The 15,073-nt window shown below is 41.8% G+C and overlaps 1 protein-coding gene across 1 annotated transcript in view; it reads left to right on the forward strand.

Moving 5' to 3' along the window:
- LOC149455565 (cytochrome P450 2K1-like) overlaps positions 1–13,425 on the forward strand; it is a 37,564-nt gene extending 24,139 nt beyond the window's left edge. Inside the window, exons 8-9 of the mRNA XM_089686014.1 lie at positions 1,923–2,064; positions 9,850–13,425. Of these exons, the coding sequence (XP_089542140.1) occupies positions 1,923–2,064; positions 9,850–10,028 (321 nt within the window). The 3' untranslated portion in view covers positions 10,029–13,425. The remainder of the gene's footprint in view (positions 1–1,922; positions 2,065–9,849) is intronic.
- Positions 13,426–15,073: the final 1,648 nt, after the last annotated feature.

Consider the following 15,073-nt stretch of genomic DNA (forward strand, 5'->3'; position numbering starts at 1 on the left):
ATGTGAACCTAAGGTAACCACTTCAAGTCCAGACACTTTCACCCCCTTCCAGTCAAGGCCACTTTTCAGCTTTTAGTGCTATCACACTTTGACAATTGCCCATTCATGCAACATTGCAATTGCCCATTCATGCAACATGGTACAAGGCTGTTGTGAATAGCCTTGTACCATGTGGCCTCTGATCAGATTTCACGAGTAAGCACTGATGTCAGTAAGTGACATCTTGTTTACTACTATTCATGTAGTCACTCATTGGCCAATCAGTGATCACATAATTTGGGACCTATCACAGGTCCCATACAGTGATCTGTGTCCTCTGGATGTTCATCACATTTCAGAAGCATGATGCACTTGCCACACATCTAAACTTTGCCTAAGGCCCTGGAGGCATTTTAGGTATACATAGCTGCTGCTTACAATAACCCATGGCATTAAATGTCTATATACAACAGTACATGGATTAACACATTACTTGCATAAACCTCTGAATGCATTCAGGGGTGTGCAGCCTTATACATGAGTGGGTAGTAATGTAAACCCACAGCAGTCCAGCAGGCTGTCCACAGTAGCTTTGTATTCTTGGCACAGAAATATCCCCACAATCTACAATGTATGCCCAAAAGCACTTTTGTGTAGTGCACCCCCAAAAGAGGGCCAAGTTTACCAGGGCCTATCTCCTTAGAGCGCCCACAGCCTTTTCTCTGGCACCAAAGAACAGTGCAGGAGTTTTTTTTTTAATATTTGGAACAGTGAACTTGGATAGAGAGGGAACGTGGGATATCCCAACAACTGCAGAACTGATCAACATGAGGACTTCTAAATTTCTGGCTGCATGTGTACAAAAGTTCCACAAGATCTCTATGCTGACAGTGGCTAGTAACCCTTTTTAGGGAGGTTAAAAGCTATGCAGTCACTACTCTTCTGCACTGATCATTTTACTTTAAGCCACAGGATCTCCTGCTGATATTCATAAGGCTGTTCTAGTGAGGAAGATGTAGACTCACACCACCATAGCACAGCTGGGCTATCCCACAACTTCCTCCTGGCTCTCTCCAGTCAGCTTTTCCAAACCTAACTTGATCCTCAGGCTTGCAAATATGCCCCCCAGCTAAGCCTAGTTATGTCTTCCTGAATTCTAACTCTAGAATCCTGCATTGGGGTTACAGGGGTCTTCTTCAGCAGGACTGGACCCAGGAAACTGTACCTTGCTGCTCAGGCTGCATTCTATTTATGGGCTCTTTTGCCACCTACTGAGCACATCTCCTAAGATTTGGGTGGAGTCCCATAAATATTGAGGCTGCATACCCTGTTCTTTCCACTAAGCAGCAGATTGTGAAACACTAAGCAGCTCTAATTAACCTTTGCTTCTCTGACAGGGGGGGGCAAACTGCGTGAAGCCTTTAACCTCAAAATAAAACTTTAAAAAGTATTGGATATAGTGTTATGTCAGACCTTAACTCCACAGACAGTGGTCACAGGGCAGAAAAGCTCTCATCTTCTACAAGCCAGGCTCATACAGGCACTCAGCTTGAGTTATAAAGCCAGGGTTTGCACAGGATGAAGGCCCCTTGGGCTCTAGCAGTGAGGAGCCTTGACTGAAATTAGTAGATGGTTCCATATAATGCTTTTAAGTAACTCATTCATGATTGACTATTATGACATTTGAAGTTTGGGCTTTCTCTTTCTGCATGTCAGGTGGCTTGAACAGCAAAGCACTACCCCTAGTGACCATGATAGCGTAAGCCTGGGCTTTGGTGGTCTAGCCCAGACTCTGACCCTGTGCACCACATTATTTAGACTGGAATTGTCACTAAACTTCTGAAAAAAATTACCAACCCTTCTCTCGACTCTCCTCCTTTACTCATTTTACACCATCTCCATCTTTCTTTTTGTGCCATCAAAATAATTTTATCTTTATTCAGGGAACTTACATTATTCCATCGCTGACAACTGTTTTACGAGATAAGACTTACTTTGTGAAACCAGAAGAATTTTACCCTCAGCATTTTTTGAATGCCAACGGACAGTTCTTACGAAATGAAGCTTTTATGCCTTTCTCAGCAGGTAATATACTGTGGGACTATAATGCATTATTCATAATAAAAGAGGGACTTTAAATTACCTATTTATAATACATATTAAACGTTGCTGTGCCAATGTATCATCATTTGTGCAAAAGCCACAGATAATAGTCCTAGAGTTTTTTAATATATGCAATATATATTTTTAGTTTCCTTTTTTGCAGGGAAAATGCAACATTTCCTAATACCCTAAGAACATTCAATCCTAAACAAAAATAGCTTAAAAACATCCAGCCAGAAGAGAATCGCCTAAAACAATAGCCCAACAACGTTCTACTATTTGGCCAGAAGAGAAACTAAAAACAAACTAGAAGAGACAATAGTCTGAAGCTATTTTCTATTCTAGTCAAAATGCTTAAACAATATTCCAAAAACATTTGACCAAAAATAGCCTAAAACAATGGCCTAAGAGCATTTCACCAGAAGCAAAAAAGCCTTTTTTTTTTTAAAAGAAACTTTATTGGGTTTTATTGTACACACACATTAACCAACGATGAAGTTTGTCAGTAGTCATAGCGTGGCAACATGCCAAATCAGGTGAATAGATTCCAGGATGACAATTTTACTCATAAACATGTTGCAAAAGCCCCGAAAGAGTAGAGAAATTTGTAGAGCTAAAAGTTTCTTAAGAGAAAATAGACATCGTGTAAAGAATCAGGGTACAAGGACTTGAGGGTGAATATGCAGGATTTAAAGAAATATACATATATATATATATATACACATATATATATCACGCATATATATTCGTAGGTATGAGCAAATAGGATAAGCGATATGCGCAATGTTGACCATTTGTCATAACGACCAAGAGGAAGGTCATTGTGCATAAGATTAAGGAGTGAAAGAAAAATGAGAACAGAAGGTAGAAATATAGCAGAAGGAAAATAGGAGCAAGAGACTGAAAGAGCCAGCATAGAAAGAATAAGCCTACAGGGAAGGAAAGAGGGAGGAATGGAGAACAAGAGGTTATGTGCCAGAAGTCTGAGGCCAGAAAAACATACCAAGATATAGAAATTAGGATAAAAGGATAATAAGATGATAGAGTATTAGAATAGTATGGTACATTGGGAATCAGCGCAGCAGTATGTATGAAGGTGAGCTAGTAGGGGAACACATCCCAAAGAGTCAACAAGGAGAGGAGAGAGAAAGTAAAAGGCCAGAGCGCCAAAGTGGATGGAGAGTAGATCGTAGGAATAGCAAAAGAATTTTCTAAGAAAAACACAGCACTAATAAATAAATTAGCCTTCAAATGTCCCCCTAAACAATAACTCAATGTATCAGGAATATCCAATAAACTATCTTATGACTAGTTTAAAAGTCCGTGAGAGGGGTGCTGGGGCTCCAAGGTAGGGAGTACTCTTGAGATATATTGACCCCACTTGCGGTTGAACCTTTCCTCTCATGATGTGGAAGGAGCGATATGCATGCTGAGCCTATCCATTCGAAGTAGGAAATTGAGTTCCATTTTGACATCCGAGATGGTAGGCGGGCAGTTGGAAACCCATTTTTTCAAGATGGACTTTCTCGCCGCCATCAAGCAAATGGATAGCCATGGTTTGGCTGCTCTGAACAGAGCAAGATGACGGTGTGGGGCAGCAGACACTGAAACTTCCAAGTTGCCGAAAAGAAGTAGCAGAGGATCTCTAGGTAACGGAAGAGTAGTGATGAAAAGCACAAAGTTCAAAAGTTGGTTCCAAAAGGTAGAAACCAATGGGCATTTCCAGAACCTGTGGTGAAGTGATGGCTTGTTTGAACCACAGAGCGGGCATTTAGAGATCATTAAGTCAGCTCGGGAATATAAGCAAGGCAAATAGGCATGGTGCATAATTTTGAATTGCTGCTCCCTCCAAAATGCGTTCGTATTGAACGCACAGGTGGTGTTAAAACCTGTGAGTATTTGCTCCGCTGTGAAAGCATTGTCAAAGTCCCGTATCCACGATTTGATGGAAGTATAGGATTCCAACGGTTTTGCGTAGAGCATAGACAGTTGACCATAAATATTAGATATGTTGTATTTTTGATTCCTTACAAGGACTTCAATCATGGTCGAGCAAAAACGAATGGACTTGTTTTGCGCTATGGAATTCACATAATTCCTAACTTGCAAGATATACAAAAAATGGTGGGAAGGCAAAGCAAATGAGCTAAGAATCTGTTGAAACGGAAGGGGAGATCCTGATGCAGAGTCATACAGTTGGCTCACAAGTCTAAGACCCTGGTTATACCATATTTCATAGGCTGCATAATGTTGAGCGACAGAGAAGGAAGGATTGTGGTGAATAGGGAGAAAACGAGACAACCAGGGAGAAACTCCTAGTCTACGTCTGACCTCCCTCCATGTGAATAGTGTATCTCGTATGAGTGGGTTATTTTTGAGATGTGGAGGAAGTGAGTTGGAATTAGAATGTAAAAGGGCCGCCAGATCAAACGGACTCACCATGGCAGTTTCAAGTTGGTAATTGGAAAACATGGACGATCGGGAGATCCAATCTATACATACCCGTAACATGCAAGATAAATTATAAAGCCTAATGTTGGGAAGGCCCAGACCGCCCTCACATCTAGGGAGAAACAGCTTATATATAGCTATACGCGGACGGCGCCCCCTCCATAGGAAACTGGAAATCGCTTTGTTCAACCTGACTATATCCGTATGTTTGAGTAGGAGAGGGATAGTTTGAAGAGGATATAAAAGCTTCGGGAAACTCGTCATCTTGAAGAGGTGGGCTCTACCCATAAGTGATAGCGGCAGTTCTTTCCACATTTCTAATTCCCCTAAGATTTTTTGTATTACTGGCGAGTAGTTAAGAGAATAAAGGGACGAAGCTAATTTCCCAATTTTAATACCTAGATAAGTAATATGGTTAGTATTAATTCTGAAAAGTGATTTACCAGCCCAATCAGGAAGTCTAGCGTGATATAAAGGAAGAACCTCACTTTTCGCAAAATTAATTCGGAGACCCGAGCAACTCCGAAAATCTGCGAAAATGGACTGAATATATGGTAAGTCTAGGGTCGGGTTGGAAGTAAATATTAATATGTCATCTGCAAATAAAGCTAGGCGAAGATCTTGTTGGGCAATGTGAATGCCATGAAGTTGCGACTGAAACAACAAGAAGCGGGCTAGTGGTTCTAAGGCTAAATTAAAAAGCAGGGGGGACAGTGGACAGCCTTGTCTTGTACCCTTATGTAGTGGTATGGGGTTTGATATTTTTCCCGCTGCAACTACCTGAGCCATGGGGGCGGAATACATAGCCCGAATTAGACGCGTAAATGGACCGGAAAAGCCAAATTTAGAGAGGACTGAATGAAGCCATTGAAAACTAACATTGTCAAAAGCTTTTTCAGCGTCAAGGGAAATAATCGCTAGATCCTGTAATGGGTTATTTTTGGCCTGATGTAGAACTGTGAGCACTTTGCGGATATTTGACGTGGCCGACCGCCCCTTTATAAAACCCGCTTGAGAAGGATGAATAAGAGAGGGTAAGATACTGGCCAAGCGGTTAGCTATGATTTTGGAGAGGATCTTTGCATCCAGATTAAGGAGAGAAATCGGACGATAAGAACCAGGGTCCGAAGGGTCTTTACCTTTTTTGGCTATTAGTTTAATGTGGGCTTGCGAGGCCGATGGGAGATACACCCCGCTCTCCTGGATAGACTGATATACCAACTGTAAAGTAGGAGAGAGGGATTTAGCCATAAGTTTGTAAAATTCAGAGGTGTACCCGTCCGGGCCTGGGGCTTTACCATTGGCTAGAGAACTAATAGCTGAGCAAATATCCGCTTGTGATATCGGGGCATTTAGAGATTGCAGTGCTATTGGATCTATTTGTGGTAGATTAACACTGTCAAGAAATGAGTGTGCCCGTGCCTGGTCTATAGGATCCGGCCCATATAAATTTGCGTAAAAACTTTCCAGAATAGAAATAATCTCTTCCGGAGATTGTTTAACTGACCCCTGAGAATCTTTTAGAGAGGTGAATTGCGTAGGGGTAAAAGGCTTCCTACACAAGCGCGCCAGGAGTTTGCCTGGTTTGTTACCAAACCTGTGATACTGTAAGTCAAGGAATGAATGATTAAGTTCTTCCTGAGCTGCCGCCCAAGTGTTGAACTGGTTTTTAGCATCTGCCCAAGCCTTCCTGTTTTCCTGCGTATTTGAGTCCGTCATCCTTCTTTGAGTCAGTCTAAGAAGGTTGCTAGCCTCAGTGAAGTTATGCAGAATTCTTTTTTTATAAGCGGACGTAAAGGCAATAATTTTGCTACGTAGTACCGCCTTCCCCGCATCCCAAAATAGATTTGGATTGGAAATATGGGCCGCATTAGTAGTTTGGAAATCTACCCAGGTGTCTTGTAACTGCCGGGAAAGCTCCTGATTATTCGCCAGAAATGAGGGGAAGCGCCATATCCTAGGATGAGGTGTAGGATCTAGAAAATTTATAGTAATAGAAATTGGAGAGTGATCTGATATGGCTATGTCATGTATGGCAGATGATACAACATGATGCAGTATTGTGGGGTTACAAAAAATATAATCGATTCTAGACAAGGAGTGATGAACAGGAGAGTAAAAGGTGTAATCTCTACTATCTGGATGGGTCAAGCGCCAAATATCAGTAATTTGCAGTGCTTCTACGAAGCTGCAAAGTAGAGTAGGCATTGGACGGGAAGTCTGAGAAGAGCGAGAATCACGGTCAACACTCTGCAATTTATCCTCCCGCTCCTGCATGACAGAATTAAAGTCGCCTCCCATGACAAGCGGCTTGTGGATATATGTTGCCAGCCGTGAAGACAGGCCTTGAAAAACCTGCCTCGTCAGGGAGTTAGGTGCGTATATACTAGCTAGAACCAACTCCTGGGATCCGAGTTTGATATGCGCTGCTATAAAACGTCCCTCGGTGTCCGCTTCCATAGATACCAATTCAGGATTAAGCCTCTTGTGAATAAGAATAAGTACCCCTGCTTTATTCTTTAGGGAGGAGGAGCCGAAGACATGACCCACCCAGAGTTTTCGCATACGAACAAAGTCAGGTTGTGTGAGATGAGTCTCCTGGAGTAGAGCTATATCTGCACGCAAGCGCCGCAAATGTCGTAATACTGCCATGCGTTTGTGAGGGGATCTGAGGCCCTTAACATTCCAAGAAAAAATACGTGTCATTCTAGCTGATGTGAAATGTGTTGTAAAAAGATAAGGAACTTACCAATTAGAGATATGGAGACATTTAGCGCTGTTATGCAAAGCGGATGGGAGTGGTGTAAATCTGGTCTCGGAAAACTGAGGAGATCTCCAAAAAAATAAAAGTGGGATTGAAGAGAAAGAAGGGAAGAGAAAGCAAAGACAGGAGCAAGGGCCCTAGGAAAGCCCAACAAAAATTCAAAACATACAATATACCAAAACAGTATAAAGGACTTCACGTCATTCCGCATGCTGTATCCACCAACATTAGCGTGACCGGGAGTAGCAGTGAGATGAGCCTGCCCCAGGGGCCAAATTATAATTGTTGAGATGCGGGAGGGCGTCCCTCAAACGTATTCCCAACAACGGCTCCAGCACCCCTCCCCCCGCAGCACTGCCGATGCATGGAGCAAGGCACACGCAGGAATGAGGCAGTAAAATTCAGGCATACATATGTATAGAACATGACATTGAAACATGTGAACGTTTTAAGACACTGTGCCAAACAAATAATGCTTAAATAACTAGTGCTGAACACCCGAAAAGGCTCAGACTTTAGAATGCGTGAGCATTCCAGTAAATAAGTAGAGATACCGTTAAAAAAAAAAAAAAAAAATATATAGAAATACTTTCTCATCTGAACCAATCGGACCAAAAAAAAAAGCTTGAAGCTTTAATGTAGAGACTAATGGCCTCATAGGCCTTCAAGGCGGACGAGATTTAGAGGAAGATGGAATGGTGCGTTGACGTTTAGGTGGGTCTTTACGAGGACTGCGTTGATCTCTGGAACCACGATTTCCACCCGTATGCTGTGTCGACGGATCCCCGTCGGTTAGGTGGTCCTGGAGATATTGGAGAGCTTCTTCAGGATGAACAAAGGATTTGGAGACCCCAGATGGTGTAGTGAAACGTAGCGTGGCCGGATACGCCAATGTGAACTTTATTCCTTTCTGGTAAAGAGAGGCACATACTTGCTGAAATGCTTTCCGTTTACGCGACACTTCCTGCGAGTAGTCCGCAAATAGTAGTAATTTGTGACCCTCAATCTGCAGAGAGCGTGAGTTACGAAAGGAGGTGAGGATCGCCATGCGGTCAGCATAGTTGAGATAGCGGACAATCACTGAACGTGGCATACGGCGTTCGGTAGACGGAGGCCCCAGGCGATGAGCTCTCTCCACCTGACAAGATGAGGATAGGCCTAACGCGGCCGGGATCCGTGCTGAGCAGAGGTCGGGGAGAGAACCTGCAGTAAAAGATTCTGGAAGACCCACAATGCGTAAATTATTCCTACGTGATCGATTTTCCAGATCATCAATTTTATCCAAAATACTTTGCTGTATACAATTGGATTGTGAAGTAGCCGCTTGCATTGAATGTACTTCATCTTCTAAATCAGATAGGCGGTGTTCAGCCTCAGATAATCGTTTAGAATGTTCGCTCAAATCCTTTCTCAGCTGTGCAATGCCCATTATGACAGCTTTATCTACAGCCTGTGTGATATTGGGTAGCAACATAGCGGACACTGCCTGAGCTATTTTGATATATTGCTCATTAAGGCAATCAGTGTCAGATGAGAGTGAAGAGGCAGTGAGGAGGTTAATGTGAGACTCTGGCATACCTGTTCCCACAATGCGATCCCGTTCTGTGCCTGTGTCCATTGTGTGACATGCAGTGTCGACCATCTTGGCTGCAGGAGGGGGAGAGCCGCATCCCTCCGCTCCAGCCGCCGACTCATGGCCGGACTGTGCCGGCAGAAGGTACCGCTCCATGCTGGGGCCACCGCCGGAAGGTAAGGGGCACCCTTAGGCTAAGTAGCGGGGGACCCTGAGGCATTCAGCAGGCTTTGTATGGCCGGGATCCCGGGAGCCGCGGGTCCCGCGTGTCACAGCATCCGGCGCCGGAACCGGAAGTCCAAAAAAAGCCTTAAGAGCATTACATTTTGCCCCATTCGCACAACATTCATAGCTTTACACATTGCAAAAAAACTTTCCAAAACTAATGTTGGTTAATGCACCCAAAATGAATGTACATTGACTTTCACTTAAAAGCTTTTTTTTTTTATTTTAAAACCATGATTAAATGATCAAAGGAAATACGAAATACTTTAGTGCAGAGGCTGATATTTATGGACATCCACTATAAGGTCCCTTTCAGACTGGCGGACTCTGCCTGGGGTATCAAAATGCTCATTGGGGATCTGGTCACTGATCCCTGGTGAGCAGCAGGTGGATGACAAGTCTGTGTCTTCTCTGCTTATGTAGAGTGAACATGGACATAGCCTGTTGTCATCTATGGGCTGCTGGATTGAAATGGACCACCTGTCCATTTGCATCTGGCTGTCATCTGATCTACTAGACAGGCAGGGAATGTATCCCTGCCCATCTGTTTTTTAGTGGATCAGATGCAGGGAGGTGGAAATGGACACATGCCAATTTACATGTGCCTATACTTAAAGGGCAATGGATGGTCTGCCCAGGTCCTCCTGAAAAAAAGATAGGTGGATCCTATTGCTCTGTGTGAAAGGAACCTTAAGGAATAAAAGTTGTTTGAGCAAGTGTGTGGTATAATTTATGCATTTATCTATTTTATTAGGTAAGAGAAGCTGTGCTGGGGAGAACTTGGCTAAAATGGAACTGTTCCTCTTCTTTACAATATTGCTGCAAAATTTCACCTTCCAGGCTCCTCCTGGGGCTGTTCTGGACCTCACTCCTGCAATAGGAATTACCACGCCTCCTCAGATTCACATGATCTGTGCTGTACCCCGAACCTAGACAGATTCAGCCTTTTGTTGGGGGTTAATTTGCGAAACATTTTGACTTTACATATTTGGACATTTTCTAGAAGAAAACCTGTGCACACCGGACTGGAAAGGGAAAGAAGTGTAATGTTTTACAATGACATGCTGCGCTCCGGGGTTTGTATGTGGAGAGAGGGAGTTAAAAAAAAAAAGAAGTGAACTTGTAATTTTATAGAAACCATGTTACCAACTTAAAACTGCAGGTAGAAGCTTAGAAAATTTACACAATTTAAATGTTTCTTTCTTTTCCATCAGTGACTTTTTATTCATTTACAATATGCCTTTGAAGTAGCTAGAAAATACGACTACTCCAAAATTCCTTAGCACATGCATCTTCCTTCTTGTACTTAGCCCTTTCCTGTTCTGCAAGTGTAAAATTACTATTTGCATTGGCCCAGCTCCTCCCCTCACCACCTTATCTACCTTCTATGTAGCTTCCAGGAGGGGGAATACTATAGAATGTTACTTTAGTAACTGCTCTGAATTGAGGCTACAGACATCACATCCAAGAGGGTGAGGTGCAATAACGTTTCAGGGCTTATAAATGTGTACACAAGGGAGGCTTTTATAGATGGAAAAACATGTTCAAAATACATTAAATGGACTAATAGTATAATCTTATGGGAAGGTTCACTGTCTGTTAGTTAACGTAAATATAAATAATGTGAGCATCACAAGTTTTTTGAAAAGTTATTAAAGATTAAATATCAAGCAAACCAGAAGGTGGTTTCATCTTGTATCTTATAATAATTGCTCTGTGGGTACATCCCTACATAGAAAAAAAAAAAAAGCAGCACAACCTTCTATCTCTACAAAACAAAGAAGGGTGAGGAAAGAGTGGGACTCTAAGTATGTCAACCAGAGAAAAAAAACACACATGGTTTGTTTTTCTTTTTACATGTAAAAGTCAAACCATCACAAATTATAAATTGTGACCATTTGAAATGTATAATTTCAGCCACAAATTGTTAGATGGTCACATTTTATGATTTGTGATAGACCTTGGTTTTAATTGTATAATAAAGCTGTTACTTTTATTTTTAGGTACTTATATATTACTGGCATTTTAAGCAGTGCTTTACATATATAGTACATTCACATCAGTCCCTAACCCTCAAGGGGTGTACAATCTAAGGTCCCTAAGTCACATTCATGCATGCACATACTAGAAAGGAGCCAATTCCCCTACCAGCATGTCGTTGTAGTGTGGGTGGAAGCTAGAATGCCTGGAGGAAACCCATGCAGGCACAGGGAGAACATGCAAAGTCCAGGCAGGGGGTGCAGATTTGAACCAACAACCCTAGTACTGCCAGGCGGAAGTGCTAACCAATTAGCCACTGTGCTGCCTATTTCTATGTGTTTTCTCTTAGTGGCACACAAGTCCCATTCTTTCCTCACCCTTCTTTGTTTTGCGGAAATACAGGGTTTCCATTAAAGATTAAATAATCTTGAGATGCCCCAAATGATTAATTGGCCAAAGGCTAAAGCCCATTTTTTTCCAGAACAAAGTTACAACAACACTTTAAATGTTGCAATAAAAGAAAACCACACGCAAAGAAAAGCATAAAACAACATAAGCCTGCAAATCGTTGGGTTTCATTGTTTTTCAGAGGCTCGGTACATAAAGAGGTGTCTGAGCTAGATGGGGGGAGAGGAAGGAAGTCTACCAAAAGGAGAATGATTCCATATTTCCCAAATAGATCGAAAATGAGTAATCACCCACTAGAGCTGTAAGATATTCCATTTACCTGATTGCAAAGCTCGCTCTTAAAAGATGTGTGCTAAGGTGCCTACTCCTCCCATGCACCTCCAGCACTTGTCAGACAGATTTGGGCTGATCGCATGAAGCACTACAAGGGTCTTGCACCAATGCATCAATATTTTATATAAGTTTTCTTTATACACAATGGTGAGGGTAATTAACAAGAGTACCTTTTATTGAAAAGTAGTTTATATAAAGGTAATAAGATGTTGTTTGGAGGGACCTTTAACAGCTATCCTCTCAAAATCTGTGCGACGATCTAGTGTTAGAAAAGAATTGAAGGAATGGGAAAAAAAATGATGGAACTGTAAATAGGTATATCTGGCTGATACAGGTATTGTGGATTTCCACACCCTTATCTCCTCAAATGACCGAATCCTGCACAAGACCAGATGGATCAGCTGACAGAGTTGAAATATCCCATTAATAGCCCAAGAGCTCATCTGTGTTTAAGACAGACTATCTGGGAGCTCCGGATTATATTAAACATTCAACAATGGAGAGCATATGGACAATAACTGTTGAGATTTCACACAAGTTGACAAGACTTTGAGGGTAAATTTCATAGATTCAAGCAAAAGAGGGGGAGGGTACTGAGGTAATGCATAATGAAAAGGGTGTAACAAAGAACATGTGTGGATCTGATAAATATAGTCTAGTTCAATCTCTGCCCCTCTTTTCTGAGGTTTTTGGGTAAACCATGATAGCGTTTGTCTCAAATGAGTGCCTAAGCCTCTGTTATTTTTAGATACCAAAAGACCCTTTCACCCTATTTGAAGCTTTCTGGCATGCCAAATAAATCTAAGAAATGCTCGTTGTAGAGTTTGCAGTTGAGCTTGTGCGATCGCAACTGGGAGAGTCTCAAAAAGGTAAAGTAGCTTTGGCAGAATTGACATCTTTAACACATTTACCCTACCCAGGAAAAATATCTTATAAGCATCTCATTGATTTAGGAGAGCACTGATTTCCCAAAACAGTGGAGGATAGTTAGCCTCAAACAACTGAGCATAAGTTGGAGTTATATGAGTGCCAAGGTATTTAATAGATGACATGCACCAGTGGTATAAGTAATTTTGTTGGAGCAATGAAAGGTCTTGGGATGGAATATTAAGGGGCATAGCTTCCGTCTTTGAAGTATTTATTTTATAGCCAGATAGATCACTAAAAGATTGTGAAAGTTTATGCAAAGCAGGTAATGACAAGTGTAGTTTAGTAATAGGCAATAGAACATCATCTGCAAAAAGTGGAGGTTTATATTCCTTCCCCCTCACAGTCAATCCCGCTATGTCAGGGTGCACTCTGATTGCTACTACTAATGGTTCAAGACAAAACACAAATAGGAGCAGGGACAGAGGGCATCCCTGTCTAGTTCCGTTGAGCATGGGAAAAGTATCGGATGTGGCATAGGGAAGCTTAACCTGTGTGGAAGGCCGCAAATACAGTGCCATAATAGCTTTAAAAAAAGGCCCTTGTATTCCCACATGTTACAGTAATTCAAACATATAGGTCTATCCCAACCGGTGAAATGCCTTCTGAGCATCCAAACTTAGCAATAGAGCCGGTGTTCGTGAGCCATGGAGTACGTCAAATAAATTGATTGTATGCTTAATGTTGTGTCCTGCCTGTCTCACCAAGATAAATCCCACCTGATCATTGTGTATGATTTTGGGATGCAAAGGAGCCAAACTATTAGCTAAAATTTTTGTAAAAATTTTATAATCCGTGTTTCATAATGCTATGGGCCTGTAGTTAGCTGGCTTTGTTAGGTTTTTGCCTGGTTTGGGAATGACTGTGATATGAGAATGTTGAAATTGTGAATGAAGTTCTTCTCCGCTCAGCAGAGAGGCGTAGAATTCCAATAGGGCAGGGCCTATATCTGCGATAAATTGCTTGTAATAGGTGTACGAAAACCCGTCTGGGCCCGGTGCTTTGTGTGACAGTAGTTCCTTAACAACTTAAAAAGCGTTGAAGGAATCTCTATGGAAGATGGGGTGTATGTCTGGTGATAAACAGTTGTAAAGTTTTCGATAGAAGTCTCCAAACACTTGGTAAATCTGTTGGGGGCAAAAAGTAGGAGTGCCATCTGCATGAAACAAAAATTCAGGAGCGGAAGTAGTCGAGTGTGCTTTCAGTTTTTTAACCAACATCCTATGAGGTTTATTAGCGTATTGATAAAACTTCTGTTTCATTCATAGAAGTTTATTTGCTACAGAACTGGCCTCAAGTGTTTTAAGTTGATCTTTAAGTTGTACCACGAAGCAAAGTTTAGGCAGAGAGGGTGAAGCGATATGTTTCTTTTCTGCTTGAGATAATTGGTTAATAAGGTCAGTTTTCTGATGAAGCAGGGATTTCTTAAGACATAAGCTTTCCATTATAAATCAACCCCTAATAAATACTTTGTGAGCTTCCCAAAGTGTTGAGGACGCTGACACAGATCCAGTATTAAGTTCAAACAATTCACCCAATACTTTTGAAATAGAAATGTTGACATCTGGTTGATGTAAAAGTGTGTCATTCAGGTGCCAATGGCATATACATGAAGTTGATTGATCTAGAAACAGATCTAAAGCCAAAAAAGAATGATCTGACTAGGAGCTAGGGACAATATCAGAGCTTACTGTCTGTTTAAGTAGGGGGGGGTTGATAGCAAAAAGTAATCTAGTCTGGTGTAGATGTGGTGCTCCGGAGAGAAGAATGAAAACTGTTTAGCACTCAGGTGTGGTATTCGTCAAATATCAAACAGCTTATGTCCTCTGATCCATTCGCGGAAGGAGGTAGACTGTGTCAAAACATGTTTTGAAGGCTGTTGGCCCTGAAGGGATCTCCTATCTTGGGCAGCTGATATGGATAAATTAAAGTCTCCTCTGATAATCGTGAAGGGGCGTGAAGAAGCCAAAAGCGGGGAGATAGAATCTCTAAAGAACACCAATTGGTTAGTAATAGGAGCCTACACGTTAATAATTGTAATATATACATCACCATATTGACATTGCAGTAGTAAAAATCTGCCCTGTGCATCTAGTACCGAGGATACCACCCGTATAGGGCAACCTTTCTTGATAAGAAGAGCGACACCTGCTTTTCCATAACGGAGTATGCTATGGGAAAATATCTGAGGGCAAAGTTAAATGAGCTTCCCTTTTTGAAATGTGTTTCCTGGATAAGAATAATATCAGCCTTAGACTGATGGAAGAGCTATCAACATCTTCATCATTGAGTTTAAGCCTTTAACATTACAAGAGTATAGTCATAAAGAC

The sequence above is a fragment of the Staurois parvus genome, unplaced genomic scaffold (assembly GCF_062004578.1).
Source record: "Staurois parvus isolate SC_StPar_1 unplaced genomic scaffold, SC_StPar_1.0 ptg000390l, whole genome shotgun sequence".
Lineage (NCBI taxonomy): Eukaryota > Metazoa > Chordata > Amphibia > Anura > Ranidae > Staurois > Staurois parvus.